This window comes from Daldinia loculata (genome assembly GCF_022478755.1).
Source record: "Daldinia loculata strain CBS 113971 unplaced genomic scaffold F4817scaffold_45, whole genome shotgun sequence".
NCBI lineage: Eukaryota > Fungi > Ascomycota > Sordariomycetes > Xylariales > Hypoxylaceae > Daldinia > Daldinia loculata.
The window spans coordinates 232,292-247,670 of NW_026054899.1; the positions used below are offsets into that span (position 1 = coordinate 232,292).

At 45.8% G+C, this 15,379-nt stretch overlaps 4 protein-coding genes and 1 non-coding gene across 5 annotated transcripts; 1 reads left to right on the forward strand and 4 right to left on the reverse strand.

Moving 5' to 3' along the window:
• Window positions 1–7,450: 7,450 nt before the first annotated feature.
• On the reverse strand, window positions 7,451–7,547 carry F4817DRAFT_t124. Its single transcript has one exon. It is a non-coding gene; the product is annotated as a tRNA-Thr (tRNA).
• Window positions 7,548–8,106: 559 nt separating this feature from the next.
• On the reverse strand, window positions 8,107–9,878 carry F4817DRAFT_367229 (uncharacterized protein). The gene is made up of 2 exons (XM_049307090.1): window positions 9,352–9,878; window positions 8,107–8,571 (listed from the first exon to the last, which is right to left on the reverse strand). The coding sequence occupies exons 1-2, from the start codon at window positions 9,589–9,591 to the stop codon at window positions 8,350–8,352; spliced, it is 462 nt and encodes a 153-aa protein (XP_049156641.1). The 5' UTR covers window positions 9,592–9,878; the 3' UTR covers window positions 8,107–8,349.
• F4817DRAFT_200150 (HSP20-like chaperone) lies at window positions 9,579–11,354 on the reverse strand. The gene is made up of 5 exons (XM_049298573.1): window positions 11,251–11,354; window positions 10,780–11,194; window positions 10,221–10,613; window positions 10,063–10,125; window positions 9,579–9,999 (listed from the first exon to the last, which is right to left on the reverse strand). The coding sequence occupies exons 2-5, from the start codon at window positions 10,799–10,801 to the stop codon at window positions 9,833–9,835; spliced, it is 645 nt and encodes a 214-aa protein (XP_049156642.1). The 5' UTR covers window positions 10,802–11,194; window positions 11,251–11,354; the 3' UTR covers window positions 9,579–9,832.
• Window positions 11,355–11,967: 613 nt separating this feature from the next.
• Window positions 11,968–12,747, forward strand: F4817DRAFT_360482 (uncharacterized protein; the record flags this gene model as incomplete). The annotated part of the gene is made up of 2 exons (XM_049306286.1): window positions 11,968–12,015; window positions 12,097–12,747. The coding sequence occupies 2 exons, from the start codon at window positions 11,968–11,970 to the stop codon at window positions 12,745–12,747; spliced, it is 699 nt and encodes a 232-aa protein (XP_049156643.1).
• A 956-nt stretch (window positions 12,748–13,703) lies between these two features.
• Window positions 13,704–15,214, reverse strand: F4817DRAFT_360483 (uncharacterized protein; the record flags this gene model as incomplete). The annotated part of the gene is made up of 2 exons (XM_049306287.1): window positions 13,704–14,341; window positions 14,395–15,214. 2 exons carry the CDS (start codon window positions 15,212–15,214, stop codon window positions 13,704–13,706), a joined length of 1,458 nt encoding a protein of 485 aa, XP_049156644.1.
• Window positions 15,215–15,379: the final 165 nt, after the last annotated feature.

Below are 15,379 nucleotides of genomic sequence, written 5' to 3' on the forward strand. Positions count from 1 at the left end.
ATATGGAAGAGCTTGGAGTTCCTATCATTTTATCGCTCCCTAGACTCCGAGGGGACTAGTCAAGAAAGATGACCCAATTAAACCTTGCCCTCCCCGGATTTTCCGGGTTTCCCGATAAGTCTAGGCAAGACGGTGGCAATGGCAAGATTACCTACCGCGACCGAAGTCACCCGCAAAGGGTTTAGGAGGGGTAATAGTAAGTCTGCTATGGGGGAGCCATGGGGAGCCTAGAAGTTTGCTTTAAAGAGGGCCGTAGATCTTCACCTATTTTCAGATTCCCATATGACTTGACAAGTCGCAACGCTTTCGCATCGTGTCGTGTCGACCGCGACGGCGCGATACCGCAATGCCACTCGTGGGAAAAGCTCTTCCCGTGATTTGACAGAAGATAGCAAATTAGATGTCTACGAAATACCTCCTAGCTTCCCTCAAGGGGCGTGTATATCACGTATATCACGTCGTCTCGCCCACCAGTAATCGAGTCGCGCCGTGAAATAGCCGAAGCTATTGGCCATTTTCTGCCGTTTCCGCCATTATTGGTGACCAAGACAAGCCATTCGCTACGCTACGATGGTAGGTTTAACGGAAGCACAAACGCTAAGACACGAGTTGATATTCAGGAACTTGTCGGGAGCCTATCCACTATGTACTAAAGTCCGCACTCACCCGATCATCCATCACGAGAAACCACACAGCCCGGCTGGTGGCCTACATAGGCACTGCCATTAAGATGTACCGGGAATCACTTCATATGTTTGCCATGTGTAGCGTGAACCGCGAGGCACATATACATATGAGACCTAAAGGATGCGGCGTGGCGATCAACACATTTGTTCATATTAAGTGGTTACAGGTGCAACTATGGAAGAAGAGTTCGGTATCTTTCGGGTGATTCTAAAGGTTCCAAAGTGCCATCATGTGAACACAGCTCTGCTACGTCGGATATATGAACCTTTAACTCTAACGCTCGCCTCTGGTTCCTGTTGCAATCAAGCCAAAATGCGGTCTGTCGACTCTCGCGCTGTCAATATACAATATAAGGTAGGTACTTTTCTATTGTACATAGACAAATGTAAAAGGCACGATACATTAATGATATGTGATGTGATCGACCGATATAGTATCCTACAGTAGAAGTTGATTAGATTCTGTACTCAAGCTATTGGATGATAAGCCCTATGAGCAAACATTAACGTTCCCTCGTCTCCTCAGATCTTCAAACGGCTGTCGGGCTGTCTCGTGTCTAGAGGATTCTATCTTATTATCCTTGTCCTAGTCAAACATGTGATTCGTCTTGATTCCTTCGAGCCCTAAATAGAGTTATTGTTCCTCCATCTCTATATACCTAAGGTACATACAAATGTACAATTTAGGTAGCTACATCTGAAATCCCCCCTCCTCCCACAAACTCGATTGGGGGGTTAAAGGGATTGGGGGGTTAAAGATGCGAGGGAGGGTTAACATGGATAACACCCCACGTCGGAGTTTATCGTGTAAAATACCCCCCTTCTTACGGAGAAGGTGTGCAGTCATCTTACCTAAGTCGGTCAGAGATCTCGGAGTGCTAAGTGTATCGAGAAGTCCGGCATTCGGTATCATAAATATATATGTGATTGCGGGAAATGGAGTGGGATTCTCAACCTAATTTCCCTCATCAAAAACAAATCCGATCCTGTAGGCCAGACATGCGATTCGGACAGCTGGGACGTCGGTATCAGATGCAACTTGAATATGATTTCGTGTTTCGCATGAGAATGCCGAAACGGTAGTTCAATGACTACGTCATCTTGTATCGTTTGAGTCCATTCTCTTGTCACTTGGCTTATCTACCACATTAATTGCCCTGTGGGAGAGAAGCATAGAAATCGGGCCTTGCTGTCGAGGACCCGTGAGTAGCCATAATGAATACCTAATGAAAAATGAAACCCGAATCATATAGAACACATACATATACAAGAGAGAGAGAAAATTGTTTTACTAGGTGGACAAGGTATTTAGAGCCGTCTACTTACCTCATGGGACATACTCCGCAGGCCCGATGCGGAGCGAGCATCGCCTAGGTTAGGTAGTTCGCTTATGTTATATAAAGCCGCCGGCAAGATTACGCCGCTTAGTTAAGATAGTTAATATAATAAAGTTAAGTATCCCCGGATTCATTTTCAGCAACCTGTCCCGAGAGGTACCGAAGTACGGAAATACATGTAACCGCTTCTCCAATATTATATTCCGATATTCGATCAATGCACTTGACAATCTGGGGACAAGTCTTGGAGTTCACTCGATACTACTCTCAAGATTGTATCGAGCTTGGAGTGCATAAGTTTTCGGTATTCTTTACGGTCGCGTTTGCAATGACACAAGTCCGCATGGAAACAATCTGATAAAATGAAATACTTAAAGCGTTACGCTTGAACAATCAATATTAGGTAGTTAGTTGGTAGATGATACATGCCACAAAACGCCTCGGGATATGTACCGACTAAAGCAGCAATCACTTACTCTGATCTTATACTGGGATAAGAAATTGTTGCATTTTGATCTGGCGAGACCTACATGCAACAAGTATAGCGATCTTAAAACCCCGGGCTTTGTTTTACACACCCTCTCCGCGTAATGATCTACGCCAAGCATTAGTATAAACTAAGCGCAGTCGAATCACATCTCTATTATAGCTGGGTCTTACTTAAGATATGTGATGGAAAGCTACGGATTGGTCTTAATTCATAAATCCAGAATCTGTAGCGATTCCACTTGATCGTATGTTGCACACACAAGACACATTCCAGAATGGGCTTTATTCAAAGAAAACTAAAGTATGGGAAGGGCCTAAGATGTTATTCTCCTATCATTTAACCATGTTGGTTGCTTGTGACTTGCGAACCGAAGGCTTTACATTTACACATCTATGTATTCCAAGACTTACTACCAACACCTTAGGCAGATATTGAAATGTCTTCCGTGCGCACTGCATCTCGGAGCAAAGAGAGAGAGAAAACTATACGTTAATGTTGCAGGATTGCAACCTCCCGCAGCAGCCTTTAACAGCATTGAGGCCCAATATTGCAGAAAACTTTACATAGGTAGTGTATCCTCAACAAGCCTTGACAAGGAGGAAAAAAAAATGTGTTCGCTGTTCAAACCCCCCCTGTTCCACCGCGCACGGCCGTCATTGTCGTGGGCGCGTCGCGGACTTTCCTGACAGGGTCCGATGCATGCTTAACTGCGTATTTATATATCTACTTCAGACCTAAGGCGAGAATTTCCAGCTTTGAATGGCCTGCCTAGCCTTGCCCTCTCGGCCCTCCTGCTTTGTAGAAGCGCCTTCCGCTGCAAGCCTTCCGCTGCAGACGGACGCGTATGGCCTTTGGGTCTTTTTTATACCCGGCCACAAAGAGCTGCAGACCGAGTGCAATGTGGACAAACGTGGCAAGCCATTCACGGTCGCGATGGCTTCGAACGCTCTCGTTGATTTGCGCGAACTCATGCGGGAGCCAAGCGCAAGCGCAAAGATGCCGTTTTTCGTCGTCGCAGTCGGCGGCATGCAACGCAACTTACATAGATGAATCACACTCGTCGGACAGCGTCCTCTTGCCGCGTTGCTCGAAGATAGGCGGTACCTACATAGGTAGGTATGTAAGTGAGTACATAGTAGCAAGCCATTGACCAATTGCGCCCGAGGAGGGGCATATCACCAAAGACCGAGAGCGGAGCGGCTTCGTGATATCGATAGGTATCGCGGATAGATTAGCAGTGATGAAGTAATGGCAACAGATTGCGCATCTATCACATCTCGGAAAGGTATTACCCCGGTGGCTCGGCGTCGATTCTCACGTTATGATCAACCTAGGTATACCTATTTGTAGTGTCTGTGGCTGCAGCCGGGGAACTGCAAGTAATGGGTTCGAATCGCAATCCCATTAGCCAGGCCCCCGGCGTCTTAACTCCGACATGTGATGTGACGGACGGATGTATGTATAGATGAGATGTGACGAATTCTACTAGGTCTAGCACATGACCGTCCTACCCACTAAACCCCCATGCGGACCGCGGAGCCGCAGAAGAGCTATATGCTCCACTCGAGTCCGAGTTACTTTCCGTATGTGGCTGCTAGGTAAGACTCGGCAGCAGTATTGTACCCTAAGTTCTAAGCTTCTACGAGAGCATTACTAGAAGCCGGGTCACCCCGGGGAATATTACTAGTGAAAGCCTGAAGAAGCACCAGCAAGCTATGTGATTTTCATTTAAACTAGTTCGTGATAAGAGTTCTAGGGTTATTGCAATCACATAAACCTACTGCAAGTATTGGTGTTGAAGAGCTAACTAATGTACCAATTATATGTCCGGGGTCCGATAAAGATGTTAGCCCTCCCGCAGCTTAACAGCCAGCTATTATAGATAGAATATCAAGGATTAGTCCGTTTTTGGAGATCGCTTAAATACTGCCGACCATATTAAGCTTAGATTGCGTGATGAAGATTCAAACTTAAAGGGAACGTTACGCGCTTATATCTGTAGCAAGTTTAAAATATCGTACTATAGCCCTCCCATGCATATTCGGCATCGTGATAAGTAAAGCTATTGCAGTAGTCTTAGTTTCCTTTTCAGCCTTGTGCTAGCATGTGCGCAGCTATTAATTCCACAATTTTGTTAAAGACTATCGTATGGACATGCTATTCTAGCTGTAAACATCATAGTATAAGTTCGTTCGTTCAAGAATGCGGTAATGAGAGAGTCTTGAGCCGTTTGGCTTATTGCATCGTCCAGCCATAGAAAGAACCAACCCTAACAATATTTACTTTATAGCATTGACTATATTTTAGCGTTCAAGTACTTCTCAGTTTCTAGTCAAGGTTGAGCCTCGCTCTCAGGTCATCAGTCAGAGCCGTTGTTTGATATTATGCCATAAAGTCAAGAAGTTAAGATAGCTCCGTCTTATATTAAACAAGGGCACCAATGACCATATATACGCCGCTAAAGACAAGATCGTGCGGCGTATCACACGACATCTATGAGATACAATATAATACGTTTTAGTTACATATATTTGTGCACTTTTCTCTTGAAATGAGCTAGAGAGAGTCTGAATTATTTACTCTTAGTTCTACTTAAACGAGGGAGAACTGTTGCGTCATGCAAAGTCCAGAAATTTAGTTATGTAGCGTTTGAATGGATAGGGACCAATGGGATCTGTGTCATACTACCGTTATTGTCTCGCACTAATGCTTCCTCATGATGCTATGATCTAGATAGGACAATCTAGAGCAACTGATTTTCTTGGTATGTATAGACACTAGCACCCGTGACTTAAATTTAAAACTCCTTGGGGAATCACGAGACTGTTTCTATGTCTTCTAGGTCCACCTCGTGATACATGAGATGAAAATTGTGAGTTAACTAATCTCCAAGTTACACTCGGGGCTTCAGTATGGACCGTAAGGACAAGTTGGTTCTTTATGCAAGTGACACTCCTCTGCTGATGTTCGAGCTCTGCATTGACTAAGGCAAGCGCACAATGGCCATCTTGATCTCCGCCATGGTTGTGAACCTTCGTATGGCCAACCGTCCCTTGGCTGGCTGGCTGGCCGATGCCACGATTAGTGACTTTCCTAATGACCCTGAACGCGTGAAAATTATCAGACTTAATTGGTACTTGTGATTTTTAAAACATAAAAAGTGATCTCGAGGTAGCAACCCTATTCTCTTGATTCGGGTTCCAGATGTTGGAAAAAAGGCCAGATGCAAGGGTGCGGCTTGCCTCGACCTGGCTTAGATAAATAGGTAAATACACCTAATTGTCTGCCGCGTGGCATTTTCCTAAGGGGAAGCATTTGCTACAACCACTATATCAGAGTGTTCCTCCTGAGACGCTACCAGCTACTCATAGAGATGCTATTTCTATGACCCGGTTTTTCGGTTTCCGGTACCTCTGGATGATACAAGAGATGATCTTGCCACGCTGCCTCCTAATTATGAGAAGAGACTATATCTACTGGCACTGTCACACTTTCCTACGATCGGTGGGAAGTATTCTAGCCCTGAGGCCAATTCCCTAGCTCCTCCCTCGAGGGACAATGCCTTAGAGCATCCTAGAGCATAACGACTAGCGAAGCTTCTTCCTATGATAGATATAATTTAATCCGTACCTATTCTCTAGCCCAGATTACTCACTCTAGAGAAAGACTAAAGACCCTAAGCGTCTTGGCCCAATACTTCGATGGATCATCGCACTTAGTTTATGGCATATAAGCTGAGGACATGCGGAATGGACTGTTGTGGTATGTCAACGATGCTTTACACTCGAAATCTACGAATAGCTACATCGCGCCGGCGTGGAGCTAGGTATCGACCCAAGGCTACGTGATATATAATATGCTCATGGGCTGTCGGCACGGTTAGCTGCCCTCGAACATGGATTTCTCCATGCTAGCTATTCCCACGATCGACCACGATATGTACGGCCCAATCGATGGATACCGGAAAATCGAGGCTATGGCTATGGTGTCGGCTTCTTTGAACTCCTGGACTTTGCGTGTGCCTGGAAAGCGTCATCTGGGTTCCTTCTCAACCTTTATTTGTCCTTGGAGTCTTACCGAGGGTGCCGACCTAAAGCAGTCTCGCTACGTGGTACTTATCCACTATACTCCCTTCAATAGTAGAAGCCAGGACGGGACAACTTCGCCCCGTAATATTAACTATGAGCGCGGTTCTGTGAGGATGGGTATATTTCTAATGGATTCTTGTTATAGTAACCCCATTGAGTGGATGAGAAGAAGACTCAGGTGTGCATAGACTGGCGCGGCTATTCCTCAAACTGCATATTTTCCGATCGACTTATTAAGAGGTTTCACGTGTAATTCCTACCCTTAATTAAGGGTAATAACGGTAAGAAGATGCGACAAAAGTTTGTTGGTGCCAAAACGAAGTTATAACTACTAGGAGGGGTGAGCTCTTATGATTGTTCCCTATGTAGAATTATATAATGTCCATCTGACTTTAAAATAGTCTATGAAAAACACACTGGACACTTAAACCTATGTCAAAGGTTTCTATATATTATATGTATCTCCTGAGATATTATATGTCACGTATAAATTCAAAGACCTTTCTAAATTATACTATGTACTACCAACTCCATCACTTATAACGGTTAGGGATTACTGGCTTTTACGTAACCTTCCCTAAACCCTTATAGACTAGCATTATAATTATTATAACTAACTAAAGTTATAACTCAACTTCTAACCTTCTATCTACTACCTTCCTATGTCTTTTCCCCGACATTTGTTTGATTGGCCCCTTTAGCGCCAGTGGAGACCACCCGTGCAACCTAAACCTCCATAGGGCAAGCGAACTTGAGGCTATCTCGTTTATTTCTCGTATAAATCCCACAAAAAAAAAATATCGGCCCACCCGAAAGCCATTAAAAAAACCACAAACCAGAAAAAAAAAATGCCCACTACTGGAGTCGAACCAGTCATCTCCTCATAGCTTCCTTAGTAGTATTCAGAGAATACTAGTGAGGCGCATTACCGCTGTGCCAAGCGGGCTTCTGTGGATTGGTGAAAATTCGTTGCTAAAGTCCACATATGTACCATTGACAACTTGGACCTCATGGCATTGAAACTGTGATGGTGTTGACGATTTGGTACAGGTGCGAACACATTGTTTAGATGAACTTCTTTAGAATCTTGGGTTGTTTTTCTGTGACAATCATTTGCTGGATCGTATAATACTCCCGATCCTTTATACTCTTTCTCCCTTTTTCTACTCCTATTCTCTTCTTAATAAGTAGTTTATATTTTCCCGTATGCTTGCCTTATATGTATCTATCAGCAGGGAGTGGGAATTCTCTTAGTTTAGCTTCGGTATTGACCTTGTTTCTCCATTGGGCTCTTCTATAAGCACATACTGCCTTTTCTGAGGTAGCTAAATCTATCAAGCATCCATTGCACGCCTCAACTCTACACCATGATTAGTCTCCCCACATGCTTCTATAAATATACTTTACAGTTGGAATATATTGTACCCATCGCATCCATGGCTCCATACCCATCCCATATAGCCGGTTTGCCGAGTATTATACGCCGAAATTAGTTTGATGTCATTGCCCCTTCTACAATGCGTGATTGATAGATGCCGTAAACAGTCTGTAGAACTCTTCAAGCTATTAGACTTTGTTCCCCTTCCTCTATCCGCTTAGAGAGACATGAAACTGCATAAGAGTGCGAATTTAAACATGGATAACTTCATAGGGGGTGCCAGATATACTCCTCATTTCCGCTTGCCAACACCACTACCCCTGATCGAGTTCCTGAGAGCTCGTATACTATCGTGTAGGGGAACTATTCTTTAGGACCTTCTTGACCCATTCTGGTTCTGCCCCTGGCCGAAGAGGTCGACAGTTGGGGTATGATAGGGCTCTTCGGGGGGCCACGCAGTAAGAAATGCACCGTTCTTCGAGGCCTTGGCCGCATCCGCTGCGGTCCAGGACGACTGGTTGTTCTGTGCCCGTGATTGTGAGTATTGGACAGGCGCAGACTTGCCCAAGTTGAGCCGCGAACGTGTAGACTTCTTCATAGAGTTAGACATTACGGCTGGTTGCTATCGACTTCAGTTTGTTGTTCGTCTTGTTCGAGTTGGCTTCCGAGAGGCCGCCAACAGAATTTTACAGGAAGAATGTAGATTATTTGGAAGATTGGAGGTTAACTAGGTAGTAATGCTTCGGGTCGCGTATGGACCGTCTATATGATATATCTATGGCGTGGAACTTGTAAGAAATAGTAGAGGTGAATGTAAGATTTTGTTTTCATGGGGTTGTATATACTAGAGAGAAGAGAAGGAAAGCAAAAAAATTATATGCGAAGTTCTGTTTTTATACAAAAGCAGGTACACTACAGAGAGAGATACACACCCTACGTCGCGTTGTGGACGTATCTGCAGAACGGAGACCCAAGGGACTGGGTCCTCTGTTCTACAGCACCTCATCACGGGGAACTACCCACTTAGAGTAACGGATACATGCTATAATAAGTTTGACAGGTCTTAACATCGGGAGCTAAACGGGGTGCCGGACCTCGTAGTCAAAGTGCAATAGCCGACCTCCTAAGTCAAACTTGCTACATAGGCGTAGGACAGAATCTCGCATATTGACAAGTGCCCTTGACTTAGGCAACCGACGTGAGAGGTAGTCTGAAATAGAAATGGTACGAATCAAGGAAATGGACATCGGAGAGAGACAGATACACGTAAATATTGAACTCGGGTCTATCAACCGTGTCATGAGACATCTCGTCCGGAGCTGAGGCGAAAGATTGACAACGGGCATTAGCGTCACACCAACTAGAGACTTACAGGTTCGGGGATTCGGTCGTGGCCAATCACGTAGGGTATGGGGAATTGCGGCTGCCCAGCTTGCCGAAATTTAAGACATTCGCTGCGCATAAGCAGGTCTTCGTGGCCCGTAGACAGACCGTGTAGGACGACATAGATTGTGTAGCCAGGATACATAAGGTCAATCAATGTATGGGGATTTGCACCAATCTTCAAAGTGATCCTTGCTGCCCGTCGAGCTCGTATGAATCCCGGCACCATTGTCTAGCAGAACATGCTTAATTACTTCATAAATTTTTAATCGGAATCCAGCGTTAAGTACCAGGTAACCTAACCTCCTAGCTTGCCAATAGCTCGCCGGCTCCCGAAACATATCTGAATCGCATTACCACTTGCTAGTTCTCTCAATCGCCTGGGCCGTATTCTCGGGTCCAAGCAGGACGAGTGGATTTTGCACAAGGCGCCCGGAAGGGTTTGTGCTTTGGAGCCTGCAGAAACGTGTTTATGCGGCAGCCTTGGTCGCGTCTTTCTCGTCCTTGCCCTCCTCCTCACCTTCGAGAGCCGGCATATCATCGTCAGACTCATCTTCCTCCTCCTCGCCACCGGGCATACCACCGGCAGCACCGAGCTTGGAGAAATCAATACCGCTAAAGTCACCGCCGGCACCACCTAGTGTTAACGTGTTAGCTTAGTCATAGTTAATAGATATTCATCTTCCTAAAAGTTACGTACCCATTCCGCCCATTCCACCCATTCCGCCCATTCCACCCATTCCACCCATGCCTGGCATGCCTCCTGTTAAAAGGATAAATATTAGTCACGAGATTTTGAAGGAGAGTATGTCTTTAGAGAGGAGGGTAGGCCGTGTGGATTATAAATAGTTCACGTACCCATACCGCCGAATTGTGAGAAGTCTTCTTCTGGAGCCTCGTTCTGCTCGTCCTCATCGACCCACTTGTCGAAGTCGGTCTTCAAGAACTGGACTTTCTTAGATTCCTTGAGAAGACGCGGCCAGTACTCGTCGTTGAGCTCCTTCTTGCGCAGCTTGAGCTCAACATTGCGAGCGGTATGGTGGACCTGACTCTGGGCGGGGTCGATCTCAGCATAGAAGGTAAGATCTAGGTGGTACGTTCGCTTCAGGGTCTCGGAGTGACCGGTGAAGGTTAGGGATGTAGGCTGAATATCAAGCTTCAGGTTCTCCTTGGGGACATCAGGAACCGAAATGGTGAGATAGATAAAGTTCTTCTCGGGTTCCGTGTTGGAAGAGCGCTGAGCCCATAGTACTACACAGAGAATAGTTAGTTTGTGTATGCTCTGGTAGATGGAATATCCATGTATACAATGTATACAATGTATACGACGTAGACATCGACCCAGTTACATGGTACGCTGTCCACTCCACTGGCACGAAGCTAGAAATGAAGGTGCTAATTCAGGTAGTAGACTCACCTTCGGGAGTGACCTGCGCCATCTTGACTGCTATAGGGTATCGGGTATCTGAATTTGTTGGTGGGGGTAATGGTATATGACGTCGGTCAAGTATGTAGGTGTAAAAAGGTTGTGGGTGAAAAATAAATTGTCAAGTTGGGATCGCAAATACAACGGTAGTTTGATCGTCTACTTGTTGGAATTGGTGGGAAGAGAGTTTAAGAAATAAAAAAATATGAGGCTGTTCTAGTAAAGAGCTTAATGATGCACCCCTCCGATGAACATCGAACCCGCACGAAAGCGGCGGAAGCAGCAGGGCTAGATTTGGATTTGCACGGGGGGTAGCTGCCTGGGCTTCACTAGGAATTCGCACTGTAAGATGTAGCCTAATTGGGCATAGACTTCGCGGTAACGTTTGTACAATACCTTCGTATCTCTGTTAATCTCTGTTAATAAAGCAAGAGGCATATGTACGGTACCTACGCAGCTTACCAACTTATCATAAAAGCCACTCTTTTCAATATGCCCGTCTTTACTTTAACTAATTATTATTATTTAAAGAGCGTAGTATCGAAAGAGAATTACCAGACCCCGAGATGACTGCATGAAAGCAGAGAAATTCCAGAAGCCTCGCCTACATACGTACCCAGGTCCCAAAGTTCTGGATTCATCTGCATAAATAATATTGGAGTTGCATTCTTCGATACAATCTTCTATGTAAAGAATACAAAGACTTAAGTATAGCAAGACAACCTTTGTGGATCTTTAAGGATACTGTACTTATTTACGTATGGATGTAAAACTTGATTTTTGATAGTAAGATTAAATTGAACAATATGATAAATGATATCTCTCTTTAATAAATGTACATGTCTGTGTATCTGTAGCAAAAGTGGTGGCTTTACGTAAGCATCTAAGCGTCGAGACCTCTTTGACACTGTGTTGGATAACCGTCTAAGTTAGCACTTTAGCGGGGTTAAGCTGTTCCTGAATTCCCCATCTTTCCCTATCAGCCTAGACCAACGTCATTTAGATGGCGTTAAGCTGCATAACACACAACCATCTATAATCTATCAGTCCCACTACTCTCCTTACCTAAGGTATTCAGCCTCCCCCGGACTGCTTTGCCAGATCCCATCTGAGGTCTCTCGGCAGGAACCGCCTTGTCGATTTTAATCTAGACCTTTTCAATCCAGACAACCCCCCAAGATGGAGAGTCTCAAATCACTCTTCGTTAAACCAGACCCTAATGCCCAGGTAAGCAACTCTCCCTATCCTTCTCTTGATGGAGATCCAGCTAGGTGGCGTTTTCAACTTACACTACCCGTCTGAAAATAGATGCGAAAATGTAACGCCTTAATACGATCCAACATCCGTAAGCTCGATCGAGACATCAACCAAGTCAAGCAAGTCGAGATCAAGACCAAGAACCTCATCGTCCAAGCGGACCGACGATCCCAACGGAACCCACAACAAGCAAAGCAGGCGCAACGGGAAGTGCGCGACTTCGCGAAGGAGCTGATTCGGGCACGGCGCACGTCGGCAAGGCTAGTGACGTCTAAGGCGCAGCTGAACAGCGTGCAGATGCAAGTGAACGAGGCGTTCGCGGTGCGCAAGATCGAGGGCAGCATTCGGGCCAGCGTAGGCGTCATGAAGGATGTCAACAGCCTGATCCGACTACCGCAACTGGCAGGAACCATGCGCGAGCTATCCCTCGAACTCATGAAAGCCGGTGTCATCGAGGAGATGGTCGGTGAGAATCTACCCGTGGACGACATGCTAGAGGACGAAGAGGAAGAAGCCGAGGGCGAAGTCGATAAAGTGCTGGGAGAGATCCTCAAGGGCCGTATGGAGAAGGCGGGCGCGACGCCCAGCGCACCGCTGCCATCTCATCCCCAAGAACAGCCTGTGCAGCTGGAGGAAGAGGAAGAGGATCCGGAAGCTATGATGGACCAGATGAGGAACAGATTGGAAGCTCTCAGGAGCTAGAATTTGAGTTTTTCTTTTGCGCCCATCCTTGGGAAGTTGTTTAGTCATATTCTGTATTGGCGTTATGGCGTAGCATTCCTGGGTGACGACTATTCGCCTTCAATGTTTGGTTGGGTAGGTACATATTTCGTGTTCAGCTATCAGTTCAGAGAAGACGGCTAAGAAATGCCGTGTATAGAGATTACAATATTATTTCTGGTTCGATGCCCATTCTAGACCAGGTATGCATTAGTCAACGTTCGGAGCATTTGTATATTTCATTTACCCCGATACACAGATCTATACACGAACTATCTCGTAAGGTAGTTTCTTATCTCCTATACAGCCAAAGCCCCTACATTACTGATGTACTAAATAACTGAACATATCATCCCTAACTTTGCTTGCGAGTAGTTCACGAACTTATATCTCCTCCACTTTGAAAGCTTGAAGTTTTCCAGAACCCCCCTATTCAATATCACAGAACACCACGGATACTACTTAGCTAACAACAGTAATAACATCTGTCTAAGGATAATCTGACCTATGGTACTCGTTTTTTATATAAACACTGGTACTTATAGACTGTTAATTATCCCGCTGTTAATATGACGCTATGCTAATTCTGCGGGTTATTTTCACCATATGCGTTTTTGCTTCACTTACCATTGCCTTACAGCTATGTCAATTTGTAGGATCGCAGCGCTCAATCCTATCCCGGTAGTTCGGTTTAGCTTAGGTATGAAATAGCAACCAAATCGAAATTATCGACTAGAAGCAGGTCGAGAAGAGACGTAGAAGCGTACCCAGTTGATTTTATTCCAGTTCCTATGTGATTTAAAGCAATCGGTACGGTATCCAAGCTCTTCTCTCTCTCTACATACACCTGCAAATAGAGACCCTCAAATGTATAGTAGCTCTCCATCTTTCTTTTTCAAGGTCCCGGAAGGAATCCTACTATCCCGCTACCCCAATGCTTACCTCAAACTCCATCTCGGAGTAGTAGACGGGAGATCATCGTGGACCTGATCCTCCGCCGTCCAATCCCAGCTCGGCGCCGTAAACACATCTTTAGCAAACTTATCCGCGCCCAATGCGTTCTCGAAGCGCAACCGCTGATCTCCCGCCAGCGACCTCGTAAACCGGAACGGCGCCACCTCCGGTTTGTCCTTACCCTCGGTATCAGGTGGCATCCAGGCGACTGCCTGACGGTTGCTCTTCCAGGTGTTTCTGGTTATGGGGACGGAGTTCGCCGATAACAGGCCTAGTATGAAATCCAGGATGGGCAGGATACGCGTACGCATTCCGCAGTTGGTGTGGTTCTTGTCGATCTGGTAGCTGGGAAACTGCCGCAGAGTGGCGAGTATGTTGTCGATTTGCAGTAGGGAGGTATCCGCGATGGAATCGAGAGATGCTGGTGAGAAGTCGACGAGGAACATGAGATTCTTATTCGTCAGAAACTTGAATATCTCGCCTAGCTGGTACGAGTCGCAAGCCGCACTCGAATCGTATCCAAGCTTACACTGCCGCGTGCGCGACGTGTAGAGAGTAATGAAGTGCTGCTGGACGGAGGCTATTGTATTTAGGATGCATTGGCGGCGGTATTGCAACTCTTCTAATCCAGGGGTTAATATGCATGGGAATTCCATGATAATGACAGATACTTACGCTCAATACCATCCTGCAAATACCACCACGTAGCATCTGAAAACTCATCGTCTTGAGCAAACGAGCTCCATCGACAAGAACCATTCATGATAATCTCCTTTGTGGCCGCTTGAAACCTAGCAGGTTGATTCAATAGCCACGACACGAGTATCTTTTGGCGTAGGACATCCTCATTGCTGCGGCTCATGACTAACGGCTCGTCCCTAGTAGATTTACGGTTCGTCACGGGCCATTTGAACCTCATGCCGGCAACGAGGAACTTTGAAACCGCGGATGTACAGTCAAAGCGATCAGCTAAGACGGCTAATGTGGTTACGAATAACATGGTGAACATGGCGGACTTCGTGACTACTTCCTTGCCATGAAGGATCCGCAGAAGATCGCCAAATGCACCTTCGCGATGCGCGTATTGAGTTGCCTGGTCGTCATCTTGGATTTTGATCCAGGGAAGTTCCTTAGCTTCAGCAGTTTCAGGCTTGACGTTCCTCACCGAGAGCGCGGCAAAGGCGCTTGATATATCCTTCGCCTCTTTAAAGCGAGTATCAGTGAGGAGCCTCTCAAAATACTTAGACTGAGTCTTAAGCGCTTTGAGGCTTACACGGAAACCTAAGCGGGTCTTCTTCTTCGGTGCGGGTTGTGAGTCCCGACTTAGTAGTTTGGATTGAGCGGCTCGTGCGGTTCGAATAGTATCCTTAGAGTTCTCGAAAGTAACATCCAAAATCAAATCTCCATCCTCGACAATGTTGACAATTTCAGGGAGCTGTTCGATAAGATTGGGGTCTGACGCATTGCCGTCTATAGCGCTGCCCGAGTCCTCCATCTGGCTTGTCTCCCGTGTGAGGCAGTACCCTAAAGATACAGAAATCCGAGGTGGTCATCAGTTCCGGAGCTCGTCAGAAAAATTCAAGCTTCCAAAAATGATTAAGTGACTAATATTTATCTTGCATAAGGGTTTAAGAGCGTCAAAATCAAATATATTTCTTAG

Excerpts from the sequence above, each read along its gene's own strand:
- F4817DRAFT_367229 (XM_049307090.1), bottom strand. The coding sequence starts at position 9,591 with ATGGTGCCGGGATTCATACGAGCTCGACGGGCAGCAAGGATCACTTTG. Across the intron at positions 8,572-9,351 it reads ACGACCGAATCCCCGAACCT|AAGTCTACACGTTCGCGGCT; the intron begins GTAAGTCTCTAG and ends AACTCTATGAAG.
- F4817DRAFT_200150 (XM_049298573.1), bottom strand. The coding sequence starts at position 10,801 with ATGGCGCAGGTCACTCCCGAAG. Across the intron at positions 10,614-10,779 it reads GGCGCAGGTCACTCCCGAAG|TACTATGGGCTCAGCGCTCT; the intron begins GTGAGTCTACTA and ends TTCTCTGTGTAG. Across the intron at positions 10,000-10,062 it reads GGGTGGAATGGGCGGAATGG|GTGGTGCCGGCGGTGACTTT; the intron begins GTACGTAACTTT and ends CGTTAACACTAG.